General features: G+C 36.0%; 2 protein-coding genes across 2 annotated transcripts in view; one reads left to right on the plus strand and one right to left on the minus strand.

The window, feature by feature from the left end:
* The window catches only part of prickle1a (prickle homolog 1a), a 38,167-nt gene extending 36,322 nt beyond the window's left edge, over nt 1-1,845 (plus strand). Inside the window, exon 8 of the mRNA XM_079411714.1 lies at nt 398-1,845. Coding sequence (XP_079267840.1) covers nt 398-1,218 — 821 coding nt within the window. The 3' untranslated portion in view covers nt 1,219-1,845. The remainder of the gene's footprint in view (nt 1-397) is intronic.
* Nucleotides 1,745-21,622, minus strand: LOC306866479 (uncharacterized protein). Its single transcript, XM_079411715.1, has 10 exons — nt 21,595-21,622; nt 21,015-21,045; nt 16,236-16,279; nt 15,475-15,618; nt 14,270-14,334; nt 9,827-9,916; nt 9,637-9,749; nt 7,462-7,517; nt 6,404-6,517; nt 1,745-2,550 (listed from the first exon to the last, which is right to left on the minus strand). Coding segments are annotated over exons 2-10 (828 nt in total). The 5' UTR covers nt 21,016-21,045; nt 21,595-21,622; the 3' UTR covers nt 1,745-2,349.
* Between the last annotated feature and the right edge of the window lie 3,528 nt (nt 21,623-25,150).

Genomic DNA, 25,150 nt, shown 5'->3' on the forward strand with positions numbered 1-25,150 from the left:
TCACTCTTAGTGTGAAAGGGCCTTTACAGTCGCCAAAAAAATAATTTTTGGGTTTTCTGTTATTAAAAATAAATAATCGTGCCCAGCCCAGGTGACAAAAAGTAACAATGCATTACTTTCCATAAAATGTAACTACTGTAAGTAACGCAATTAGTTACTTTTTTATGAAGTAACGAAATCTTGTAATGCATTACTTTTAAAAGTAACTTTCCCCAACACTGAGTGCAAACTGGGGGGAGTTGGGGGGGGGGGGGGGGGAATCAGAGAAATAGATGTAAATATGGTAAATAGTGTTCGAACTAGAAACTTTCTGTAGAGTTTTGCATCTTTGGTGGACTATTAAATTGAATGTATATTTTGCGCTGTTGTTTAAGATGAACTTGTGTCTTTCTTTCAGGTGCTTCAGTTGATGGGGATATTAAAGACAAACCATTGCTCTACTCCTTACAAAAGTTCTCCGAGCTCGAACGCTGCGGGAACGCCAGCAACATGGGGACGCTGAATTCATCAATGTTGCACAGGAGCACCAACTCCTTGAAGAGCCTCACCTCTGAGCTCGAGCGCGTGGAGGTTATTGAAGAGGAGAAACGGGAGCAGGTGGTTCCGCTCCCAGAGGAGAGGCCCAAACCACCTCACTTACCTGTTCTAAGGAGGTCCAAGTCCCAGTCCAAACCACAGCAGGTGAAGTTCTCAGATGATGTAGTGGATAACAGACGATATGACGACCTTGAGGTGCGGCAGCATCCCATGAGCGAACGCACTCGGAGACGAGCGTACCACTTTGACGAGCAAGACCAGCAGCGTCCTCGTCATCACCACAGGAGAAGAAGAAGTCGTAAATCTCGTTCAGACAACGCACTTCACATGTTGCCCAAAGAAAAGGCCCGTATGTGTTTCAAGGAGGACCGTAGCCAGCACGGGCCAAGTCCTAACTCTCAATACGGACAGCCATCCCATGCCCACGCCAACTCAGAGTACGGTTTGCACAACCAGGCGGCGGAGAGGTTTTTACGTCTTTATGGGGATGAAGATGACTGGTGCTCTACCTGCTCCTCTTCTTCATCTGAATCAGAGGAGGAAGGCTTTTTCTTGGGCCAGCCTATTCCACAACCAAGACAACCTCGGTACCAATATTACGCTGATGAACTTCCTTTTGGCACAAGGACAAAGTCCAAACAGAAGAAAGGACGGAAGGGCAAAAACTGTATCATTTCATAGAACTGGGAAGGAAGTTTGAAACAGTTGATCTGCATCTTAATATGCCTTTCTCAAGCTGCCTTTCTAGAGCTGTTACTAGGAATTAGAATACAACTTTTGTATATATTGCAGTGGTCTTGCCATGCAGTGAAGTTGATGACCAACGCAGTATCTAAACCACGCTTAACTGCTGCAATAATGCATGTTAGGTGACAAGTGACTATAGTCTTTGAAAGAACCAGAAGAATATAATATTTATGAAGCCGCTTTTAGAGACTAAAGGAGAGAATAATTTAACTTTGCAAAAATGAATGTGTATATATTGTAAAATGTTGAGTTAAAGCTAATATTTTTATATCCCTGAGTTTCAAAAGATTTTTTTTTTTTTTTAAGGACAAAGTACTAAAGAACAAAGGTTTGCAGCAACTCCACTTTTGTTAATCAGGGTTTTAAAAATAAGTATGTAACATTGGTCAGCATTGTCCCTCAATTTGTATTAAAACATTGATCACAAAACATTGTGTTACGTATTATCCCAAGCTTGTTCAGGTGTCGTTTTATTGATGGGTCATACAGACAGATTACTGTAATCTGTATAAATGCAAACTGGAACAATAAGGCTAATAATAAAAAATGAGATCTATATATATATCTATCTAGTGTCCACATCAATGCATTGTGTGGCCGAGTCTGTTAATCTGGGATTTTAAAGGCTGGGCACATGTAGATTGACATCTTTAAATGCTGTATCACATTTGTTTTAGTGTCTCATGCCATGAGCACAGCTTTTTAAAGCTTTCAAATCCCTATATGCACAGTGAGCCTGTATATACAGCGTGACACAGGTAAACTAAACAACAATGGAAATGAATATACTTTATTTAATGATGAACATGTTGCATTCTTAGGTCTCCTTACAAAACTCTTTCATCTCGTAACAGCAAAAATCCAACTTTTTTGAGCATGGTTAATTATAGTTACAGAATTGAAGGTAAACAATGAACTGTTAGTGTGGTTGTAGAATTAAACGTTTAACAAATGTGATTAGGACAGCTGTGCTGAATAACATGACAAGATGTGCAAAAACTAAACAAACATTACTTCTGGATAGTGTGTTGAGTAAGCATGATGATGAAGCGCTTCATGGTCAGTTTATGGATCATGGTTAGGTTTGGCCGGTTTGACCAATGCATTCACCTCGGAGATGAATTGGCTGAGGTCTTCCAAGTATTTTTCCCCGATTTCAACCAGGTTCTTATGCAGCACTGACAGCAGCATCGGTTCCAGAGTTGGGTTTTTGGATATAAGCATCTTCACCACTATTCCAAAGGTCTCGCAGTCCTGTTTGTACAACTGGAAGAGACGAACAGCTGTTGGACTCATCTGAGGTTTGAAAGTGAGGCACTTTAAACAGAAAAACTCTCAAGTTACAGTTTATTACATGTCTGGAAACGATTTGTTGGGCATTTCTATGATGGACCTGCACAGAATGAACAGCGTTTTCAAAGATGATTGTAGGTGAAAATACACTACTAGTCAAAAGTTTTTGAGAGGTAAGATTTTTAATATTTTTTTAATTAAGTCTCTTCTGTTCACCAAGCCTGCATTTATTTGATCTAAAATACAGCAAAAATGGTAATATTGATAAATACGTTTACTATTTAAAATAACTGCTTTCTATTTGAATATATTTTAAAATGTAATTTATTCCTGTGATTTCAAACCTGAATTTTTAGCATCATTACTCAAGTCACATGATAAACTGTTTGTTGGCAGGTGATGACGTCTCGCTGTGGTTTCTCTAACCTAAGCATAGCTTTTTAAGAGCTTGACAAAGCAGTTTCACTGTGTACTAAACGACACTTTGACCTCCAGCGAATAAGTCACCTGGCTGTAAACTTAACAGCCGTGTGTTTGGAGGCCAGAGACTATGGGAAACTGTCCAGCAACAGGTGTGTGAGGTGTTTGCATGGAGACCTAAAAGCAGGAAGAGTGTTGAAGCTTGTTAGAACCGCAATTTATTTACAGAAGAACTGCAATAAATCTGCATGAAGAAGCGTCATATAACTTCGGTGAAAACAGATCCTCTGTGTTTGCTCTTGTTTTTCAGTCCAAATGAAGACGTTCCAAGCAGAAATCATCTCGCTCTTGAAGACATGAAGGTTTACAACAGGAAAAATAAATGTATATAGTAACTTAAACTTCAAATGCAAGTTTATTGAACTTGGATCTACAACTTACAATTGAGTTTTTTTATTTTTTATTATTATTATTGTTTTGTAGCAATAAAAGTAGGAACTGAGGTTTTGACTGGATGGTCACAGTTTCTCTATATGAAGCTGGTTCATAGATAAGATTGTAAATTTGGATCAGTGGCGAAGACCTTTCCTTTGGAATAATCAGAAATGTCTTTTAGTAAATATAGGACTCTAAAAGTAAATTAAGTTCTTTTTTTTAAAAACGATTTCCAACAAAGTTAACAATTTTGTCATCAAAGCAAACATCTCTCCACTCGTCCAAGGGAACTTATAGTTACTTGTCTCAACTTGGTTAAATGCTGGAGATTCCCACAATCGTCCCAGAAGGTCGTAATGAGCAGGTTTCCACCCATCTGCCAATAACGACTCCAGACTCAATTAGAGGACATTTGTTCTTGGAGCCTTTGGCGACGTCTGAAGAGTTATTACACTTCCCAGATCCCAGCGAGCATTCAGATGCTCCATGCTGCTTGGCTCTCAGGAGCTTTAGGTTTGACAAACACACCCTTGTAACCCTGCATGAGCTGAAATCCTCATGTTTGCTGTAAATGCTGTGTCCTGGAGCTCGTATAATTAAGGGGCGGCACATGAACGAGACACTGATATTTCTGCACATCTTTGGCAGTCAGTGTCTCACTTTATGCTTAGAAATGTAGAAAATACAAGCGGTGACTGTGCACAACTGTTGTAGTTGGCTAACATTAGGGCTGCTCGATTATGGCAAAAATCATAATCATGATTATTTGGGTCAATATTGTAATCAGGATTATTTAACACGATTATGAGTGGGCCATATGACCAAAACATTTTAAATCTGTAATCTGTAACCTATTACAGTTCCAAAATAACCTTCCCAACTCTGATTACAGGTAATAATGTTGGATTGGATTGGATTGGATTCAATTTATTGTCATTGCACATGTAGGTACAAGGCAACGAAATGCAATAAAGAAGAAGAAATACAGCATAACATGAGGAAAGAGAGGAGAAAAAAATTGTCCTCACACTACGCTCCTGGACGAGAGTGCAGTGTGAGAACAGACAAAAACCTCAGCATAAAGCACAGTCAACACAGGAACATAACTTGCATAGTAATCCTAGTTCAGACGAAACAGCCATCCGGCCTGCAGCCATTACAGCGCAAACACACAGACCCGTTATCACTGACAGGATGAAGCGACGAAGGCGTGGGATGGGGGATGTTGTAAATAAAGTTCAGTTTTGTGCACAGATCAACTTTCATATCATCAGGAGTCATGGGTATTCATTTTGTGTTGCCTGATATGCTTTTTGTTTTTACTCTCAAAGTGCCAAAAGCCATTGACTTCACCAAGCTAAAAATCTTCTTTACTGTTCTACTGAAGAAAAAACGTCTACATCTTGGATGGCCTGAGGATGAGTAAATGAACAGCAAATTGTAGTTTTTGGGTGTACTATCCCTTTAAGAGCTAAACAATGAACATCAGATGGCAAAAATGTATCTATTTTAAATGATCTAATAGCCTGCTATCTCAAAAACTTCATAGCAAAATCTCTTTCTCTCTTCAAATGTGACATTAATTGCATTTTCTCTGTCATTCCCCAAATGACGTTACTCTCTGTCCAAAGAAGTCTAGAAACGCCAGCAATAATAAACTCAACTTAAATTAGAATTATTTCTCCCAACATTACAGGTTCTTAACCACAAAGTGAGGCCACAATGACAGAAAAACGAAAGCACAGGCGACAGTCGGAGGAAGTTCTCCACCCGAGAGGATCTGTATTTATAGTGCTGATATTTACGAGTGAATGCTGGGAAGGTGGAGGAAACGCTTGACCCCGCTGCTCTTTGTTTGCTGTGGCAGTGTTTAGGTCGTTTCGACCCCCAGTTGGAGGGAAATAAAGACGTGATGTGAAGGTATGATAGCCGAGGACCACACAAACAGGGCTGAACTGTACAGTGGGAAGGCAATGGTCTGTAACACATTACAAACACAACACACAGCTACGGCAGCGAGTCGTGCTCAAACAAACGCTGGTCTGTTGCAATCACAGAACGGGGCAATTATTTGAGGGCTGGGACACATTAGAGAATATTAGAGGCGTTTTATCACTGAGGGTCTAATAGGTCTGGGTGGATGGAGAGATGGATGAAGTCATTCATGAAACGCAGCTGAAACACACTTTAGTTTTAGTCTAAGTGTTAGTAACTGATTATATGTAATCTGGATAACGTAACCACACTGTAAAACATCAAACGTTTTTTTATTGAGAGAAAACTATTTAATAGTGAATGTGTTCCCTAATCTAAAGCGTTACCCTTTTTCTTATTTAAATTTATTTTCTAAATGGTGTGTCATAGCATTTACACTACAAAAAAATGACTGTTTTAAATATTGACAATAATAATAATAATAAAACTGTTTTGCTGTATTTTGGATTAAATTCATGCAGGCTTGGCGAGCAGAAGAGAAAGACTCGACTGGCAGGGACCGTGTTCACATTCAGTGTAGTTTAAATAAATAAACCCATGCTTCTGAAAAACACCTCTTAAAGAAATCAGTTACTAAACCCTGGTGATGTAAAGCTACATTTAAAAAATGGAAGATGTTGGTCGTGTAATATTATTAACGTTTTCATGTTTATTAGTTCTTATTCATATAATGCAGGGATTCCAAAATGGTTTTTGCTCAGCCCAACCCCTTAAAATAAAATATTTACCTGAAATATCATTTTTATGATGATGACGGTCAAAAATTTAATACATTTTCTTTCTGTTTTTTTTTTTTTTAATATATTTTTTATACCAGTGTGTTACATTTACAGTAAGTCTAAAACAAGTTTGATTAAAAGTAATCTAAATGTAGTCAGATTACATTATCTAGTTCATTATCTATAGTTGCTAACTATATCGTTCATTATGTAATCTGTAATGGGCTGTAATCCTCAGTAATGTTCCTTCGCCGTACCTTCTGGATCTCCAGAGCTTTGTTACTGATGGCTTGAGTACGATACTCTTCCGGTGTCGGTTCCTCCGGTTCTCCGCCCAATCCTGGAATCTCATCCAGATCGGAGAAAAATATCTGCAGAAGAGGAGATTGGTTCAGTTTTATCTTTAAAGGCAGTAAACACCGCCATAAACAGAGTCGTGTTTGTGTTTCTAGTGATTTCAAGAAGCATTATTTGTGCGACTTGGACTTTTCCAAGACAAATGATCACTTTTCAGAAAACATTCTTAAATCACAATAAATTTACTTAAGCAAACTATAATATTATAATATAGTTTTCCCTTTGAATTAAAATCATTTTTCTGACCCCACTGGCAGATTCTGGTTTTAAGCATAAACTCTCTTAATATTGAGACGTTTTTCAGTAATTTTGTGTCTGTATCACATAAATCAAGTTAATGTATTTTAATTTCAAAATATTTAGATATTTATACTGGAAAACAGGTCAAAATAACTTTACAGTTACATAATCAATCCTTCGTATTTTTAAAACAAAATTTGTGGATTTTATTTTATTTAGTTTTGTTTGTTTGTTGTTTCCCCCACTGTAAGAAATTAATTAATTATATAACTTTATAATAAGCCTAAAGCCTCACAAGTAATTGATGTGCCTCTCTGAAATTTGATGTAATTAAAATTATAATTATTTTAGTTATCATTTTTTATCCGTCCATGTGTCTATTGTTTACCATCTGATTAATTCATGATGGATCAAATCGAGTCCAGTATTGCATTTTATTCTAGTTTGACGAAGAAATCTGTAACTTACAGAAGTAAATGGACTGAAAGCAGTGTTTCATGTCGACTGATGTTTCAGATTCTCTACATCTGAGTATTTATTATTATTTCTGAGCATATGAAGAGTCAGGTTTGCTCTGTTAGGGTTCTTGAAGCTTGGGTTCTAGCTCCAGCACATGAAGGAGAGAACATCAGAGGATTTCCAGCTCTTTGGTTATTTCTGAAAGTGTTAATGAAGATGTTGTTCTAGCTCAGTGTGTTGGATCAGAAGTGATGGATACCTTGCTGGGTGATGCAGACGCGTGCGCAGATCCTCCAGAGAGATCACGGTGTTCATCTGCAGAGCGTGAGGAGAAACAAGCGCTCTTAGAAGAACTTTAAATGTCAAACTGAGCAGAATGGAAAAGCAATCCGCCCAAAACCATATCAGATCCATCCCTGTTTAATTCAGTTGTCATCTTGGAAACGTTCTGGTGAAGGAGAAGCATGTTTATGTTCCCGCAGGAGAAATGAACAACAGCGGCTTTGAGACGTTTCTGTCTACAAACAACAAACTCGACGTTCGTTCGGATTCCAGCGGTTTCCAGTTGAAGGCTCCGAGGTACAATGAACAGCATGATGTTTATTTCTGGTTTAATTAGATTGAATAGGCAATGAGAAAACTCTTGAGAGAGAAGAAAGGGTTGAGATTGCTTCTGACTGAACTGCTGTTCGCCTGAGCTGTACGAGTGCTTGAGAAACCTGTCTGGAAACACTTATTATTACTCATTAAATCATTAGGCAAATATCAAATATTAAAGTCATGAATTTGTTTATCTGCACGGAAAAGGTTTCAACACGTCAAATTAAAACCAGGAAACTCACTGACATTCAATTTTTATTCTATATTTTATAAGATAATTTGGCATGATCAAAACTTTATTAAATGCAAGTATATAAATATATATACACACACACACATAAATATATATATATTAAATGTAGTAAAATAAAATGTAAAAAAATATAAAAAATAATATATATATATACATACATATACACTTGCATTTAATAAAGTTTATATATATATATTTTTTTAACTACCATTGAATTCATGATCATTTAGGGTGATGAAAACTTTATTTAATTTATGTATAATTTTATTTGCAAGGGTATATTCTTAGCAGTAAAGATTTTAATTTACATGCAAGTTTTATTGTTAAATGGGCTAAATCTGTGAGTTTTAAATTAATTTTAAATGAATAATTATTAAACAATTTAAATTTAATTTTGTTTGTTGTTTCCCACTGTAATAAATAAAACATTATTAATCAAATTATGTAGCTAAAAATTAATTTTTATTTTGTTATTTTTATTTCTAAAAAAGAAAGATAGACAGAGAGAGAGAGAGAGAGAGAGAGAGAGAGATTATATTTGCAGCAGTATTTTCTTGCTTCCTGATCAGATCAGGTTTGGTTCATTAGTGATGAGGTCTGACAGAAGAAACAGCTTTTATTGTGTCTGTAAAAGTGAAGCCGTCTGAGTGACGACGGGAACAGATCACAGGCCTGTTGTGAGCCGACCCTCTTAACACCAAATAAATAATGGCTCTAAAGTTCACAGAGCCTGGAGCGGATCGACTGGATGTCTCCAATTAAACCCACTCCAACCAACCTGAAGCACTAAAGCTGCCGAGTACAACACAACGAGAACACCTTTCTGGCTGCTTTAGGTGCTTCAGCTTTCTGATTTGAACTAATTTCCAAAAAGAATCTATTCTGAGGCATTATGAATCTTTAGAATCGTTTCCATCAAAGGGAATCGACTCAGTTCAGAAGAGTCAGTTAATTCATCTCTCGTTCGTTCACTAACAGCGATTCATTTTCCTGACCTGGATGCTTTGGGCGGTTTGTTTCAAGGAATCGGTCCAACAAACAGCTCACTAACAGTGATAAGAAGTCTGATTCATGTCTCAGATGGTTCATTTAAATCAATCTGTTAAAAAAACTGGTTTTATTTTTATGTATTTATTTAAATTAAAAAATAAGCAATAATTAATTTGTCCAATTTGACTTAAACTGAAACAATGCTCTATTAATATACTACTATAGTTATAATTAATAATTTGGATAATTTTTTTTATTTTCTGTACACATGATTAAACTAAATAATACATAAGTTGTTCAATTTTATTTAAACTGAAACAGTGTTAGTTTCAGTGATATTATTAACAATAATATTATTTTATTTATTTTCACATATATTTTTTAATAATTTTGATGCTTTTGTTATGTTTATATGTGTCTAAATAGTTTTTATTAATTTTAATTTCACTTTAGTCATTTTATTACTGAGGTTCTGCTAAAATAATTACAAATGTAACAAAAATCAAATATTTTTAATGGTTTTAGTTAACAATATTAACCCTGAATGTATGTGTAAAGAGTGGTTTGAGAAGTGATGTGGTTTTGTCTGACCTGCTGGAGTGCAGTGTTTGGGTGGAGCGGGTGAGAGCGACCCTCTGATGCTGATGCTGTGGGTGTTTCTGGAGGTCATCACAGTCCTGCGCTTGACCCCTTTGCCATCGACCCTGATCACACACAGCGCTTCATTAGCGTCTCAAACCACGTCATCTTTCATATCAGTGAATATTGAGGTGCGGCTCACTCTCTGTTCAGATTCATGATGGCCTTCAGGAGCGCATCCTCTCCTGCTCTGCTGGATGACCTTTGACCTCTGACCCCAGCGCCACCAACCCTGAACAATGAGAAATCACCGGGTGAGTGTTTATAGAAATCTCCTAAAAACGCTCGTGAAGCATGTTCACATCTCCATTCTGTTCTAAGGAGCTCATTTAATAGTAAATGTGATTTTTCTTTTCTTAATAGCTTTAGTTTCAGTTAACAATAATAAGAATAACTCTTCTCCAGATGTGAGAACGCATCTGTGCCATTCATTACAAGTGTTTGGTCGAGTGATAATATTGACAAATCAGTGAATCAGACGCTGCTGAGGCATTCTGTGAGGAATAACAGTTCTTAAGTGGCTAAAGTGTAATGAGTCAGGAGCGGTGCGTCTGTGGCTAATGCAGGTTAAGCAGGGCCAATGCAGGAGAAATCCCTCAATTTCTCCTCAAGCTCTAAATGAATTGTTTGTTTTAGGCCTTTAAGTTTTCGGTGGAGTCTGTCGGGCTCCGGGACGCTGACCTCTGACCTCTGTGCTGGATGAGACGCAGATGTGGCGTCTCTGGATCAGGTTCTTGGTCTGCATTGGGTCTTGTTCAGATCTGTGCTTCTCAAACGGTTTTGCTTCAGGACCCAGATGCATTCTCTCCCCTTTTGTCTCTTAGTCTTTATATTTAGCTTCATTTTTTCTTGTTTTTGCATGAGTGACTGTGAGTGAGAGTGTGTGAGTGTGTGTGTGTGTGTGTGTGTGTGTGAGTGTGAGTGTGTGTGTGTGTGTGTGTGAGAGTGAGTGTGAGTGTGAGTGTGTGTGTGTGTGTGTGTGTGTGTGTGTGTGTGTGAGTGTGTGTGTGTGGATGAATCAGGAGACTTCAAACAGGATCTGAATGCCGTGGCTCTGCAGGGAGTCTCACACACACACACACACACAGTAAAGCAAACATCAGGCTCTTTAACACACAGCAGGACGGACAACTGCTCGGGTCCGAGCCACAAACAGCCCCACGTATAAACACTCCCAAACCACAAAAACCAGCGTGTGGATCTCATCAGACCTGATGCTCAGCTCATAATTCACCCGCAATCAGGACACAACACCAGAAACTGCACTGTGACTTCTGTTTTTATGATAAATAAATATTATAATTGCTGTATTGTAAAAAATTGTCTAAAATAATCAAATTAAAACGATATATAAATAAAATTTATAAAAATACAAATAAATAGGCCTAATAAAATATAAATATAATACAATGTGCACTGTTTATTTACACATTTGCATAATTTATGGCATTTCTGCAAATAGTTCACAACATTTCTCCGGTATTTCACCAAAATAAAAGCTTTAGGATTTGAATGACGAATTTAAGACATATTATTGTAATTCTGGAAAAAAAAAAAATAATTATTCAACTATGAAATTTTAATTTTTTATTAATTTGCTGTAATACATTTATCATTTATAATTGTAACCGACTGCAATTTGCATTTATACCTTCATTCTATAATTGGAGTTAAAACAGTAATATAATAATAGCAAATAAATAAATAAATATAATGCAATGCAATGTGCGCTAGGTTCCCATCATTTACAACATTTCTGTAGATCAAAGTTTACAGCATTTCTCCAATATTACGACAAAAACAAAATCTGGGGAATTTAGTGTTTGAAGAATTTATGATATTAAGTATATTAAATTAAATAAATTAAAATAAATATTTTTTTTATTTTATTTTATAGAACAATTTACATTTACAACAGGAATATATTTTGTAGTTTATTATTGTAATTTATAACAGCATTATGTTTGTTTTTCTTTTCAAGTAGAGCTAAAACAATGAAAATCAATTGTTAAATGTGTTTAATATTTTTACAAGAACTACGTCTTTCTCATCTTTTATATTTTGCTTATTTATATTAACGATACATTCCAAACGGGCTATTATAGTAGTATGAACTAACGAGGATCATTGAGAAACAGGTGTGAATGCCTCATGAAAATAATGTTACAATGAAAATCTTCCTAAAAACAGGCTCCATATTCTTTATACAAAATGTAAGATATTATTAAAAAAAAATGTTCCTTTTGATTTCAGGGTGAACTGTGCCTTGGGCGTTTTCTTTTGTGAGATTCACTCATCATGCTTCTCTCTTTTCTTTCGTGCAACGATCAGACGCCCGTTTGACGGCCGCAGTGTTTATCTGCAGAGGGTGAGGTCACCAAACGCTGCTTTTTTACAGGACACCGGCAGACCAATCCTGACAGGATGCCATTTTGGCTCATTATCTGCCATTCATCATTCATTAAAACCAAAGATAGAGCGCGTCATTTTTGGATGCATGTGAATCATTTCACAGTAAACCATTAGCAAATGAATCATTCTGAATGATTCACTCGAATCGATTCCCAAAAGCACCGGTAAAGGACTCAGTAAGAGCTCTGAGACTGAATCGGTGAATAAAGCGCAGTTGTGTGTGAGGTCTGGACTGAATCCATCACAAACCCCTGAAGATCTGAAAACCCACACTTATTTACAGCTGTTATAAATAATTATTTTGAACACTCAAGTACGTGACTATACTAGATGAAGCAAGATATTGATGATGAGTCGACATGAAACTTATTTTCTATTTTATGAATATTTTTTTTTTTTTACTTATTGAAGTCTTGCCTTAAACCCCGCCCCCTCAAATTAATAGAACTAAGCCCCGCCTTACACTCCGCCCCTTAAAGATCACACTCATCCACTTCTACTTTTGAGTGCCACGCTCACATCTCAACAACCAATCAACAACTGACGCATATAAGTAAATCCAGCCTTAAACTCCGCCCCTACAAGCTCATAAAACTAAGCCTTGCCTTAAACTCCACCCCTTCAGCTCATAAAACTAACTCACACTTTAAACTCCGCCCCTACAAGCTCATAAAACTAAGCCTTGCCTTAAACTCCACCCCTTCAGCTCATAAAACTAACTCACACTTTAAACTCCGCCCATTCAAGCTCATATATCTAGGATCCGCTTTAAACTCCGCCCCTTTAAACTAATAAAACTAAGTCACACTTTAAACTCCGCCCCTTCAAGCTCATATATCTAGGATCTGCTTTAAATGCCGCCCCTTTAAGCTAATAAAACTGTCACACTTTAAACTCTGCCCCTTCAAGCTTAAATATCTAGGCTCCGCCTTACTCTCCGCCCCTACAAGCTCATATAACTAAGCCCCGCCTTAAAACATTCACCTCCGATTTTGAGAGCCAAACCCACATATCAACATCCAATCAACAACCGACGCAAAGAGCTAAGTCACACCTTAGACTCCGCCCCTTCAAGCTCATATAACTAAGCCCCGCCCTTCAAGTTCACACTCATTCACCTCCACTTTTGAGATACTTTTAACTTACAATCAACAACTGATGCATAGAGCTTAGTCTCCACCCCTTCAAATTAATTTACATAAATCCCGCCTTAAACGCCCCTTTGAGCTCAAGCTCATAGTCCAGTTCTCTCAGATGTAGTTTCAGATGGACTTCACATTTCAGTGTTTTTTGTTTTTCTTCACTGCCTCATGTTGTAAGAGTTTTTAAGAAGCCGTTTCCAGTTAAAACAGTGACTAGAACAGCACAGAAATACAGCAGAGCTCTACTGACACCTGCTGGAGACACTGGATATTAAATATATTCATACATATAATATACTTACTGTTCTTGAAATGATTTGTTTTGTGTAATACTGCTTTGGCAACATTGCTATGTGTACAAAATCATGACATTAAAATATTTTCCGTTTAATTAGAATTAATAGAACAGTTTCATACCCCCCCCCCCCCCCCAGGGTGATTATCATTAACTAAAACATTTCCTTACTTGAAATACAATTAACATATTTTACATAACTAAAATAAAATACAAAAAGAACTTCAAATTATTTTATTGAATTAGCTGCCAGTTAGTTTCAGTTAATTGTGAAGTACTAAAACAGAAATAAAAACTAATCAATTCATATAGACTTGCATTAAAAATAATAAAAATGTCAACAGTTATTAAAAACAACAACAAGAAAACAAACACAATTACTACAACTTTAACTAAAATTAAACTAAAAAAATATTAAAGATTAAAAACTAGTCTATTGTGGAGTTATTATCTGTACAGCTGCTCACAGACCGACACTGCTGTGCTATTCATTTCACTTCAGTATCTGATGATGTATGACTGTTAACATGCATTATTACACAAATCTAAATTAGATTCTTACACGCTGCTCTATTATTGTGGTAACTAGTTCGGATCAACTTAGCTTTAAACGGGAAGTTGAAGCAAAGCAAACTGATTGGTCGTTGCACCTGTCAATCAGACGCTCTCTCCCTGTGTAAGTGTATCAGACAGCATGCTGATGGTCAGAAGTCATGAGAGCCGGTTGGTTTCTCACCTGAGATGCACCTGCGGTCCTGCTGGACGATCCTCTCGCTGTGTGTTACAGAAATACAGCGCCTCCTGCTGGAAAACACACGGTCACACTCAGACTACACCTGCTGCAATCAAACCAGACATTCAGCCAGGTCGGGACTATGATTTTATCCATTAGCAATCGATTTGATGGTGAAAGTGTCTCTATATAAATCTGCTAGATAATAAGAGGCAGGGTTATTATTATTAATTTAATATTGGATGAAAAATGGGAAATGTTGCCTTGGCAATTAACTGAAATAAGTTTAAGTAGAAGCACTAAAATTATCAGCTAAAACTGAAATAAAAAATACAAAAATGAAACCTAAATTATAATATTTATAAAAAGCAAAAACTAATAAAACTGACAGAAGCACAAATCAAAATCGAAAAACCGAACTACAATTATATTTAAAAATATAATATATAAAATATAAATAAGCATATTATATAAAAATTAGTGCTGAGCAATGATTAATCGCGATTAATCACATCCAAAATAAACGCTTTTGTTTACATAATACATATACACAGACACATATATTATGTATATATAAATTCACACATGCATGTATATATATTTAAGAAAAAAGTGTTATGTTTATATATTAAATATATTTATATATAATATAAATTCTATGATTATAAATATATACATGTAAATGCGTGTAAATATTTTCTAAATATATGCTGTATGCGTGTGTATTTATAAATACATAATAATATACACACGTATATATATTATATAAACAAAACCTTGTTATTTTGGATGCAATTAATCGTTGCCCAGCACTAATAAAAATATTAAAATAAATATATAAAAACTTTAAAAAAATATAACTAAAAAACTAACTGCTTTTTTAAATATTTTATATAAAAACTAAATATAAAATACAAAACAAATACAGATTTACAACTGGAAATACAAAAAAGAAAGACAATTCAAAATATGAATGAAATTATAATAGTATATAAAAAAATACTAAAATAACTGGGCGTAGTCATTTTAGAGGTGAAGCAAAATATTACATTACAATAAAAGATTATGATAGCAAACGTTCTTCTTCAGAATAATCAAATTCTTAGAATTGTAATAATTAGAGTTGTGCAGTTCCTCTTTTTTGATCATTTTTCCTAACTTGCAGCTGGATATATAGGTGTGCTGTTATAGATTATCTGAACTCTCACCCGCTGCTTCCGGTGTTCCTGCAGCTTCCTGCTGTGATGAATTAATCCATGATCTCCTCTGTAACAGATTGGTCTGTAGTCTCGCTCCTGCGGCCAGCAGCCGGACGCACGCTTGGGCACGACTCGCACCGTCCGACACATCACCTGATAATGACCGTTTCTTACAATCAAACAGTTTGTTCAACCTTTCGACACAATATAAAAACGTTTGCATATGTGTTTTATGTTGAGTATCATATTTGATCATCAGGTTTTTATGACTCGTGTAATCTGATAGAGGGAGAATACGGAGGAAAAAACAGCTCAACCGCATAGCAACACCCTAGAGTATCCTAGCAACCACCTGAGCACCCTAGCAACCACATAACAAAACCCTAGTAACTGACCTAGGTACCTTGGTAACCACATAGCAACACCTTAGCAACTACCCAGAGTACCCTAGCAACTGCATAGCAACCCCTTAGGAAGAATCAAGTAAAGCTGAGCTGCTTCAGTGCAGACAGTGTTCATCTGGAGATATGACTGCAGTTATTCTTGAGAAAATCAGACAAGATCTCCAGCAGAAAGACACGATTAGAAGCTGGATGTTTGGACCGTCACACTAAAAGAGCTTTTACTGCATAAAGATAACAGAACATATGAGGAGATTGAGTGAGAAACAGGTTTATTTGATCATTTAGATCATTATGCATGTATCAAATATAATAGAGTAGCTTTATAGAGTTAATATTCAGTAAATGTATGTATTGTTATGATCTTACTGGTGTTCCTCGCACGTGTCTGACGCTGAGATCCTTGTTCTTCACTGAAACACACATTCATAATCATACACTCATATCTCTCTCATATTTCAGCCGCATTCGCTCAATACTCACTGAAACACATTCATAATCAAACACTCATATCTCTCTCATATTTCAGCCGCATTCACTCAATACTCACTGAAACACATTCATAATCATACACTCATATCTCTCTCATATTTCAGCCGCATTCGCTCAATACTCACTGAAACACATTCATAATCACACACTCATATCTCTCTCATATTTCAGCCGCATTCGCTCAATACTCACTGAAACACATTCATAATCATACACTCATATCTCTCTCATATTTCAGCCGCATTCCCTCAATACTCACTGAAACACATTCATAATCATACACTCATATCTCTCTCATATTTCAGCCGCATTCGCTCAATACTCACTGAAACACATTCATAATCACACACTCATATCTCTCTCATATTTCAGCCGCATTCGCTCAATACTCACTGAAACACATTCATAATCACACACTCATATCTCTCTCATATTTCAGCCGCATTCCCTAAATACTCACTGAAACACATTCATAATCACACACTCATATCTCTCTCATATTTCAGCCGCATTCGCTCAATACTCACTGAAACACATTCATAATCACACACTCATATCTCTCTCATATTTCAGCCGCATTCACTCAATACTCACTGAAACACATTCATAATCACACACTCATATCTCTCTCATATTTCAGCCGCACTCGCTCAATACTCACTGAAACACATTCATAATCACACACTCATATCTCTCTCATATTTCAGAAACACATTCATAATCACACACTCATATCTCTCTCATATTTCAGCCGCATTCGCTCAATACTCACTGAAACACATTCATAATCATACACTCATATCTCTCTCATATTTCAGCCGCACTCGCTCAATACTCACTGAAACACATTCATAATCACACACTCATATCTCTCTCATATTTCAGAAACACATTCATAATCACACACTCATATCTCTCTCATATTTCAGCCGCATTCGCTCAATACTCACTGAAACACATTCATAATCACACACTCATATCTCTCTCATATTTCAGCCGCATTCACTCAATACTCACTGAAACACATTCATAATCACACACTCATATCTCTCTCATATTTCAGCCGCATTCGCTCAATACTCACTGAAACACATTCATAATCACACACTCATATCTCTCTCATATTTCAGCCGCACTCGCTCAATACTCACTGAAACACATTCATAATCACACACTCATATCTCTCTCATATTTCAGCCGCATTCACTCAATACTCACTGAAACACATTCATAATCACACACTCATATCTCTCTCATATTTCAGACGCATTCACTCAATACTCACTGAAACACATTCATAATCATACACTCATATCTCTCTCATATTTCAGCCGCATTCGCTCAATACTCACTGAAACACATTCATAATCACACACTCATATCTCTCTCATATTTCAGAAACACATTCATAATCACACACTCATATCTCTCTCATATTTCAGCCGCATTCACTCAATACTCACTGAAACACATTCATAATCACACACTCATATCTCTCTCATATTTCAGCCGCATTCGCTCAATACTCACTGAAACACATTCATAATCATACACTCATATCTCTCTCATATTTCAGCCGCATTCGCTCAATACTCACTGAAACACATTCATAATCACACACTCATATCTCTCTCATATTTCAGCCGCATTCACTCAATACTCACTGAAACACATTCATAATCACACACTCATATCTCTCTCATATTTCAGCCGCATTCACTCAATACTCACTGAAACACATTCATAATCACACACTCATATCTCTCTCATATTTCAGCCGCATTCGCTCAATACTCACTGAAACACATTCATAATCATACACTCATATCTCTCTCATATTTCAGCCGCATTCGCTCAATACTCACTGAAACACATTCATAATCACACACTCATATCTCTCTCATATTTCAGCCGCATTCACTCAATACTCACTGAAACACATTCATAATCACACACTCATATCTCTCTCATATTTCAGAAACACATTCATAATCACACACTCATATCTCTCTCATATTTCAGCCGCATTCACTCAATACTCACTGAAACACATTCATAATCATACACTCATATCTCTCTCATATTTCAGCCGCATTCCCTCAATACTCACTGAAACACATTCATAATCACACACTCATATCTCTCTCATATTTCAGCCGCATTCGCTCAATACTCACTGAAACACATTCATAATCACACACTCATATCTCTCTCATATTTCAGCCGCATTCGCTCAATACTCACTGAAACACATTCATAATCACACACTCATATCTCTCTCATATTTCAGCCGCATTCGCTCAATACTCACTGAAACACATTCATAATCATACACTCATATCTCTCTCATATTTCAGCCGCATTCGCTCAATACTCACTGAAACACATTCATAATCACACACTCATATCTCTCTCATATTTCAGCCGCATTCCCTCAATACTCACTGAAACACATTCATAATCACACACTCATATCTCTCTCATATTTCAGCCGCATTCGCTCAATACTCACTGAAACACATTCATAATCACACACTCATATCTCTCTCATATTTCAGCCGCATTCGCTCAATACTCACTGAAACACATTCATAATCACACACTCATATCTCTCTCATATTTCAGCCGCATTCGCTCAATACTCACTGAAACACATTCATAATCACACACTCATATCTCTCTCATATTTCAGCCGCATTCGCTCAATACTCACTGAAACACATTCATAATCATACACTCATATCTCTCTCATATTTCAGCCGCATTCCCTCAATACTCACTGAAACACATTCATAATCACACACTCATATCTCTCTCATATTTCAGCCGCATTCGCTCAATACTCACTGAAACACATTCATAATCACACACTCATATCTCTCTCATATTTCAGCCGCATTCGCTCAATACTCACTGAAACACATTCATAATCACACACTCATATCTCTCTCATATTTCAGACGCATTCGCTCAATACTCACTGAAACACATTCATAATCACACACTCATATCTCTCTCATATTTCAGCCGCATTCGCTCAATACTCACTGAAACACATTCATAATCACACACTCATATCTCTCTCATATTTCAGCCGCATTCGCTCAATACTCACTGAAACACATTCATAATCACACACTCATATCTCTCTCATATTTCAGCCGCATTCGCTCAATACTCACTGAAACACATTCATAATCACACACTCATATCTCTCTCATATTTCAGACGCATTCGCTCAATACTCACTGAAACACATTCATAATCACACACTCATATCTCTCTCATATTTCAGCCGCATTCGCTCAATACTCACTGAAACACATTCATAATCACACACTCATATCTCTCTCATATTTCAGCCGCATTCGCTCAATACTCACTGAAACACATTCATAATCACACACTCATATCTCTCTCATATTTCATCCGCATTCGCTCAATACTCACTGAAACACATTCATAATCACACACTCATATCTCTCTCATATTTCAGCCGCATTCGCTCAATACTCACTGAAACACATTCATAATCACACACTCATATCTCTCTCATATTTCAGCCGCATTCGCTCAATACTCACTGAAACACATTCATAATCACACACTCATATCTCTCTCATATTTCAGACGCATTCGCTCAATACTCACTGAAACACATTCATAATCACACACTCATATCTCTCTCATATTTCAGCCGCATTCGCTCAATACTCACTGAAACACATTCATAATCACACACTCATATCTCTCTCATATTTCAGCCGCATTCGCTCAATACTCACTGAAACACATTCATAATCACACACTCATATCCCTCTCATATTTCAGCCGCATTCGCTCAATACTCACTGAAACACATTCATAATCAAACACTCATATCTCTCTCATATTTCAGCCGCATTCGCTCAATACTCACTGAAACACATTCATAATCACACACTCATATCTCTCTCATATTTCAGCCGCATTCGCTCAATACTCACTGAAACACATTCATAATCACACACTCATATCTCTCTCATATTTCAGACGCATTCGCTCAATACTCACTGAAACACATTCATAATCACACACTCATATCTCTCTCATATTTCAGCCGCATTCGCTCAATACTCACTGAAACACATTCATAATCACACACTCATATCTCTCTCATATTTCAGCCGCATTCGCTCAATACTCACTGAAACACATTCATAATCACACACTCATATCTCTCTCATATTTCAGCCGCATTCGCTCAATACTCACTGAAACACATTCATAATCACACACTCATATCTCTCTCATATTTCAGCCGCATTCGCTCAATACTCACTGAAACACATTCATAATCACACACTCATATCTCTCTCATATTTCAGCCGCATTCGCTCAATACTCACTGAAACACATTCATAATCACACACTCATATCTCTCTCATATTTCAGCCGCATTCGCTCAATACTCACTGAAACACATTCATAATCACACACTCATATCTCTCTCATATTTCAGCCGCATTCGCTCAATACTCACTGAAACACATTCATAATCACACACTCATATCTCTCTCATATTTCATCCGCATTCACTCAATACTCACTGAAACACATTCATAATCACACACTCATATCTCTCTCATATTTCAGCCGCATTCACTCAATACTCACTGATTCTTCTTTCTGTGAACGACAGCTTGATCTAGAACACAAGACACGTTTGGATTCATTTTTAACGTCACATATCATAGTAACCAAATGTATTAATTCTATTATACAGTTATGCATTAATATCTTCAGACACTGTAAGAAGTTTTAATGTTGTGTTCCACTAAGATTAGTTTGTGTTTAGCTGATGGTGAGGTTTAATACATCCATTAATACAGAGACTGCATTATCTGTGGTGTGTTGAAACATGTTTACTGGAGAATTTAATAAACAATAAAACATGAGTTCAGGTAAAATGTGTCACTTTTGACAGTCATTTTAATGTAAACGGTCAGATTTGCGTGTTCTCAGACAGCGAATTACATAAAATTATGCTATGATTTATAATTAGATGATTAATGACACAATTAAACCAGGTTTAGCGGCTGTATTATTATTATTATTATTATTATATCCTCTACACAGTTCACAACTCTATGCATTTATTCTACATGAGTTCACTTCATGCATATCCCTCGTCAATGTTCGATGTCAATTTTAATATCGATCAATAATCGTAATTAATCTTAAACACGTGTCGAACCTGATGATGCTGTTCTTCAGAAGGACTCGTGATTAATGAGAATCAGCCAATCACTGTCGCCCTCTGCAGGAGCGCAGACATTTAGCATTACAATAATAACCATTTAGTCTATGATAAAATAATAAAATACTGTATTTTGGTCTGGATTATTTAGTGTCGCGCGGAGAAATTTTAAATTAAAACTTTACATTAATAATTGTTTATATGTTTCATCATTGTTCAAAAAAACTACTTTTTTTTTTTTTTTACAATTCATAAAGCTATTCCACACGGGCTGATTTGCATGGTATCATGTGTAGATATAGCCAGAGATGAGCATCAAAAATAGCTAAATATTAAGAGTATTTGGTATTTCCAATTAATGTAGGCCTGTTTCATTCTTCTTCTTATTATTATTAGGCCTATTATTATTATTATTAGATGACTTTTATTCATAAATTGCATGAAAGTATTGCCTCGCATGATGCACTGTGAGGATAATAAAACAGGCTATTAGCTTACTCCTCATTGAAATTGTTTTTAAAAGATTTTTTAAACAGGTCTATTAATTATTATTAACACTACAGTCATCTATTAAAATTCAGATCAGCTTTATTTCATGATTTTCAAAAACAACCTGTTTCTTCTCATGTTTTTCACTATACGAGCCACAAGAGTAATATTAAGGGAATAATTTAAGACAGTTATATACCGTTATCAGCATATGTTAGAGTAGATTTGTTAGGATTAGGCAATTAGATGTGATTTCAGTGATTTCAAGGAGAGGGGTAATAATTTGGCAGGGGGTTGAAAATGGGCACAACACTGGCATAACTCTTGTGCAGTTTGCTTGACCCCTTCCCCATAATATCAATTGTTTATAGGCCACATATTAGGCAATTTTTTAGGTTTTTAATGTTTATTTATAGAGTTAAAAACAGGAAAATAATTTGGAAATCCTTGGGGGGGGGGGGCTATAGCCCCGCCCTTGCCCCCGCCCTAGCCCCGCCCTTGCCCCGCCCTAGCGCCGCCACTGCATGCAAGGAATTCTAAGCAAAATATAATTTTCCATACCACCAAAGGAATTCACAACTGTTTTTGGCACCGTCTCTCCTGAAATATGTATGTTGTTTAAACACCAAAAAAGATTAACTTATCAGCAATTTCCGCAACTCTCACCCAATCACTCTCCTAGGTATAATATGTAATAATAATAAAATATAATAATTATAGCAGATCCATAAGAGGATGTTGCTTTGAAACCAAATGTATTTGCATATTGGAATCAATTTGTGAGTGAAGAAGCCAGAGACATCTGTTCATGTATTCTGGCACCGCACTTATGTGTCTTTTTATTTTTTTTTTGGCAAAGTTTACTTGATTTTATTGTTGACAATGTTGACGAAAATGTTACTTTACAGTAGAAAGATGTTCTTTTAGGCATTATTGAAAACTCTAAATACAAACAGACCCACACTTTTGTTTTTATTGAATTTTTCATTTTAATGGCTAAATCTCATAAATGTAAATTTAAGGAAAATGTTTTATAGCATTTAAAATGAAGTGAATCTTTATATCGAGTCCATATTGCCCTCAAAGAAACAAAAAGCTATTTAAGTTTTGCAAACTTGTGCACTCTTTTTTATGTATTCCTATTATATTGTTTATATATCCCCCTAGCATTTAATAAAAAAATGTAATTGTATTGAATGTGTTGATTGTCTTCAATAAAAAAATAAATACTAATAACCATTTAACCTGGTAAAAAAACAAACAAAAATAAAAAAACATGTATTTAATGTTGTGTTATATATTCATCTGCAGCAACAATGTGAGCTTATAAATATCCCTTTGGCCATTACATTTGAGTGCATGATTATGCAAAAACAATCTGAGCATAGTTCTCTCATAAAGACCCACGGCTGGCAGATCTCTCTCTGATCCAGTAGAAGTTAAATTACATGAGATGCGGCTGTGATAAGATGATTGTCAGGTCAGTTTACTGTGACAGGGTGCAGGAAAATAAGCGACAGAGCGTCTCGAAACATTCCTTTTTACCCAAAGCTCTGCTGACGGAGACTACTGAATACTGCATTATTCTTCAAGCAGACGAAAGGAAAACTAACCTCAGTGTTACGCCCGTGTGCATCAGATCCGCTCACTTTTAATTCTACATTCAATTTGGAAAGTTTGGAGGTCATTCAAAATGAGTTTTCAGGTCAATTCTGCAGATTTAAAGCATGGTACAGAAATAAAAGAATCTGTGTCAACAGCAGAGGAAGAATTCAAGAACAGCAGAACTGGAGAAACAGACAGAAAACTCGTTCCCAAAGATAAGGAGGAATTCAAGAACATCAGGGTTAAAAAGTTAAGAAAAGTCTTTGAGGAGGAGAAACTTGTAAGGCCTTGTAAGTCGAGCACTTCAGTGTTGTTTCTGTGGTTATGTTCTTCTGTAATTCATTTAAAAACATCATTATCTTATCACATGGTGAAATAAACATGAAGAAAATCTGCATTTTATCTCACTTATCAAGTGAGAACCTCAGACTAAAGCATTTGAGAAGAAAAATCATCATTTAGTCTTAATGAGGAATACTTTATCTCTCTGTGAAGCTGATTCAGTGGTGTCTGCTGCTCCTCATGTTGTGTTTCTTTCACAGCTAGAGGCTCCTCATCAGGTTTCTACAGCAAAGAGGAGAAGGATGATTGTTTATTTCCTAGCCGCAAATGTATGCATTACACAACTATTTGAAGTTATTATAGACTTGTTATAGTCTTACACTAACTGACCCTTCATTTGAAAAACATTCCAGGTGGGTTTATGCCTTTTAACCCTGATCTTGAAGATAGAGGTGATGAAGAAGATAAGGACATTTCCAGGACTCAGTCGATGGATAATTTGGCTCTAATGCAGAAGCCTCAGCACCAGAGTCAGTGATGTATTTAGTTCAGTGCATTTCAGTACAATAATCCACATAAATACATTCATGCAGTGGGTTCACATGTAATATAATTCAAAGATGTATTCTCTTCTGATGTCAGCCTCTTAATGTAAAATGGTTCCTAAAAACAATATACAATGCATTTATTAAAAGAGCTTGATTATATGCATCTCCTGTTTCTGGTCATTCATATGTAAATATTGTACAACGCCTTTTCTTTATCTTACATTTATTAAATCACACATGCATGAATGTTTTTATTTTGTGAGGATTTCATTTGTTCTTTCAGTGATTTCATCCAGTTTACTTTAACATTATCAGCTCTAAACTAGAAAAGAGAGGACAGAAATAAATATACTCTAGCAAAGTACATATTACTGAATATTTTGTAGTGCCAATATTGTATGGATCATTATGTATATGTGTATTATTATTATTATTAAATAGGTTTGTTGACTTTTTGTAAACTGTATACAGACTGAATACATAACTGATGTCATCAAAAATAATTATAAATTGTCTCTGGGATAAATTACATCAAATTAAAGAAAAAAATATAGTTTCTAACACCATTCAATATTCATATTGTTTTATCTCATTTATAAACTGATTAAAATATGGTTTAGCATTAGTCC

This window comes from Barbus barbus (assembly GCF_936440315.1).
Source record: "Barbus barbus genome assembly, chromosome: 48".
Classification (NCBI taxonomy): Eukaryota; Metazoa; Chordata; class Actinopteri; order Cypriniformes; family Cyprinidae; genus Barbus; species Barbus barbus.

Bases quoted from the DNA above. Each gene is read 5' to 3' on its own strand.
- LOC306866479 (XM_079411715.1), bottom strand. The intron at 15,619-16,235 runs GTAAGATCATAA...GGTCATTATCAG, and splicing joins GACACGTGCGAGGAACACCA to GTGATGTGTCGGACGGTGCG. The intron at 14,335-15,474 runs GTGAGAGTTCAG...GTTTTCCAGCAG, and splicing joins AGGAACACCGGAAGCAGCGG to GAGGCGCTGTATTTCTGTAA.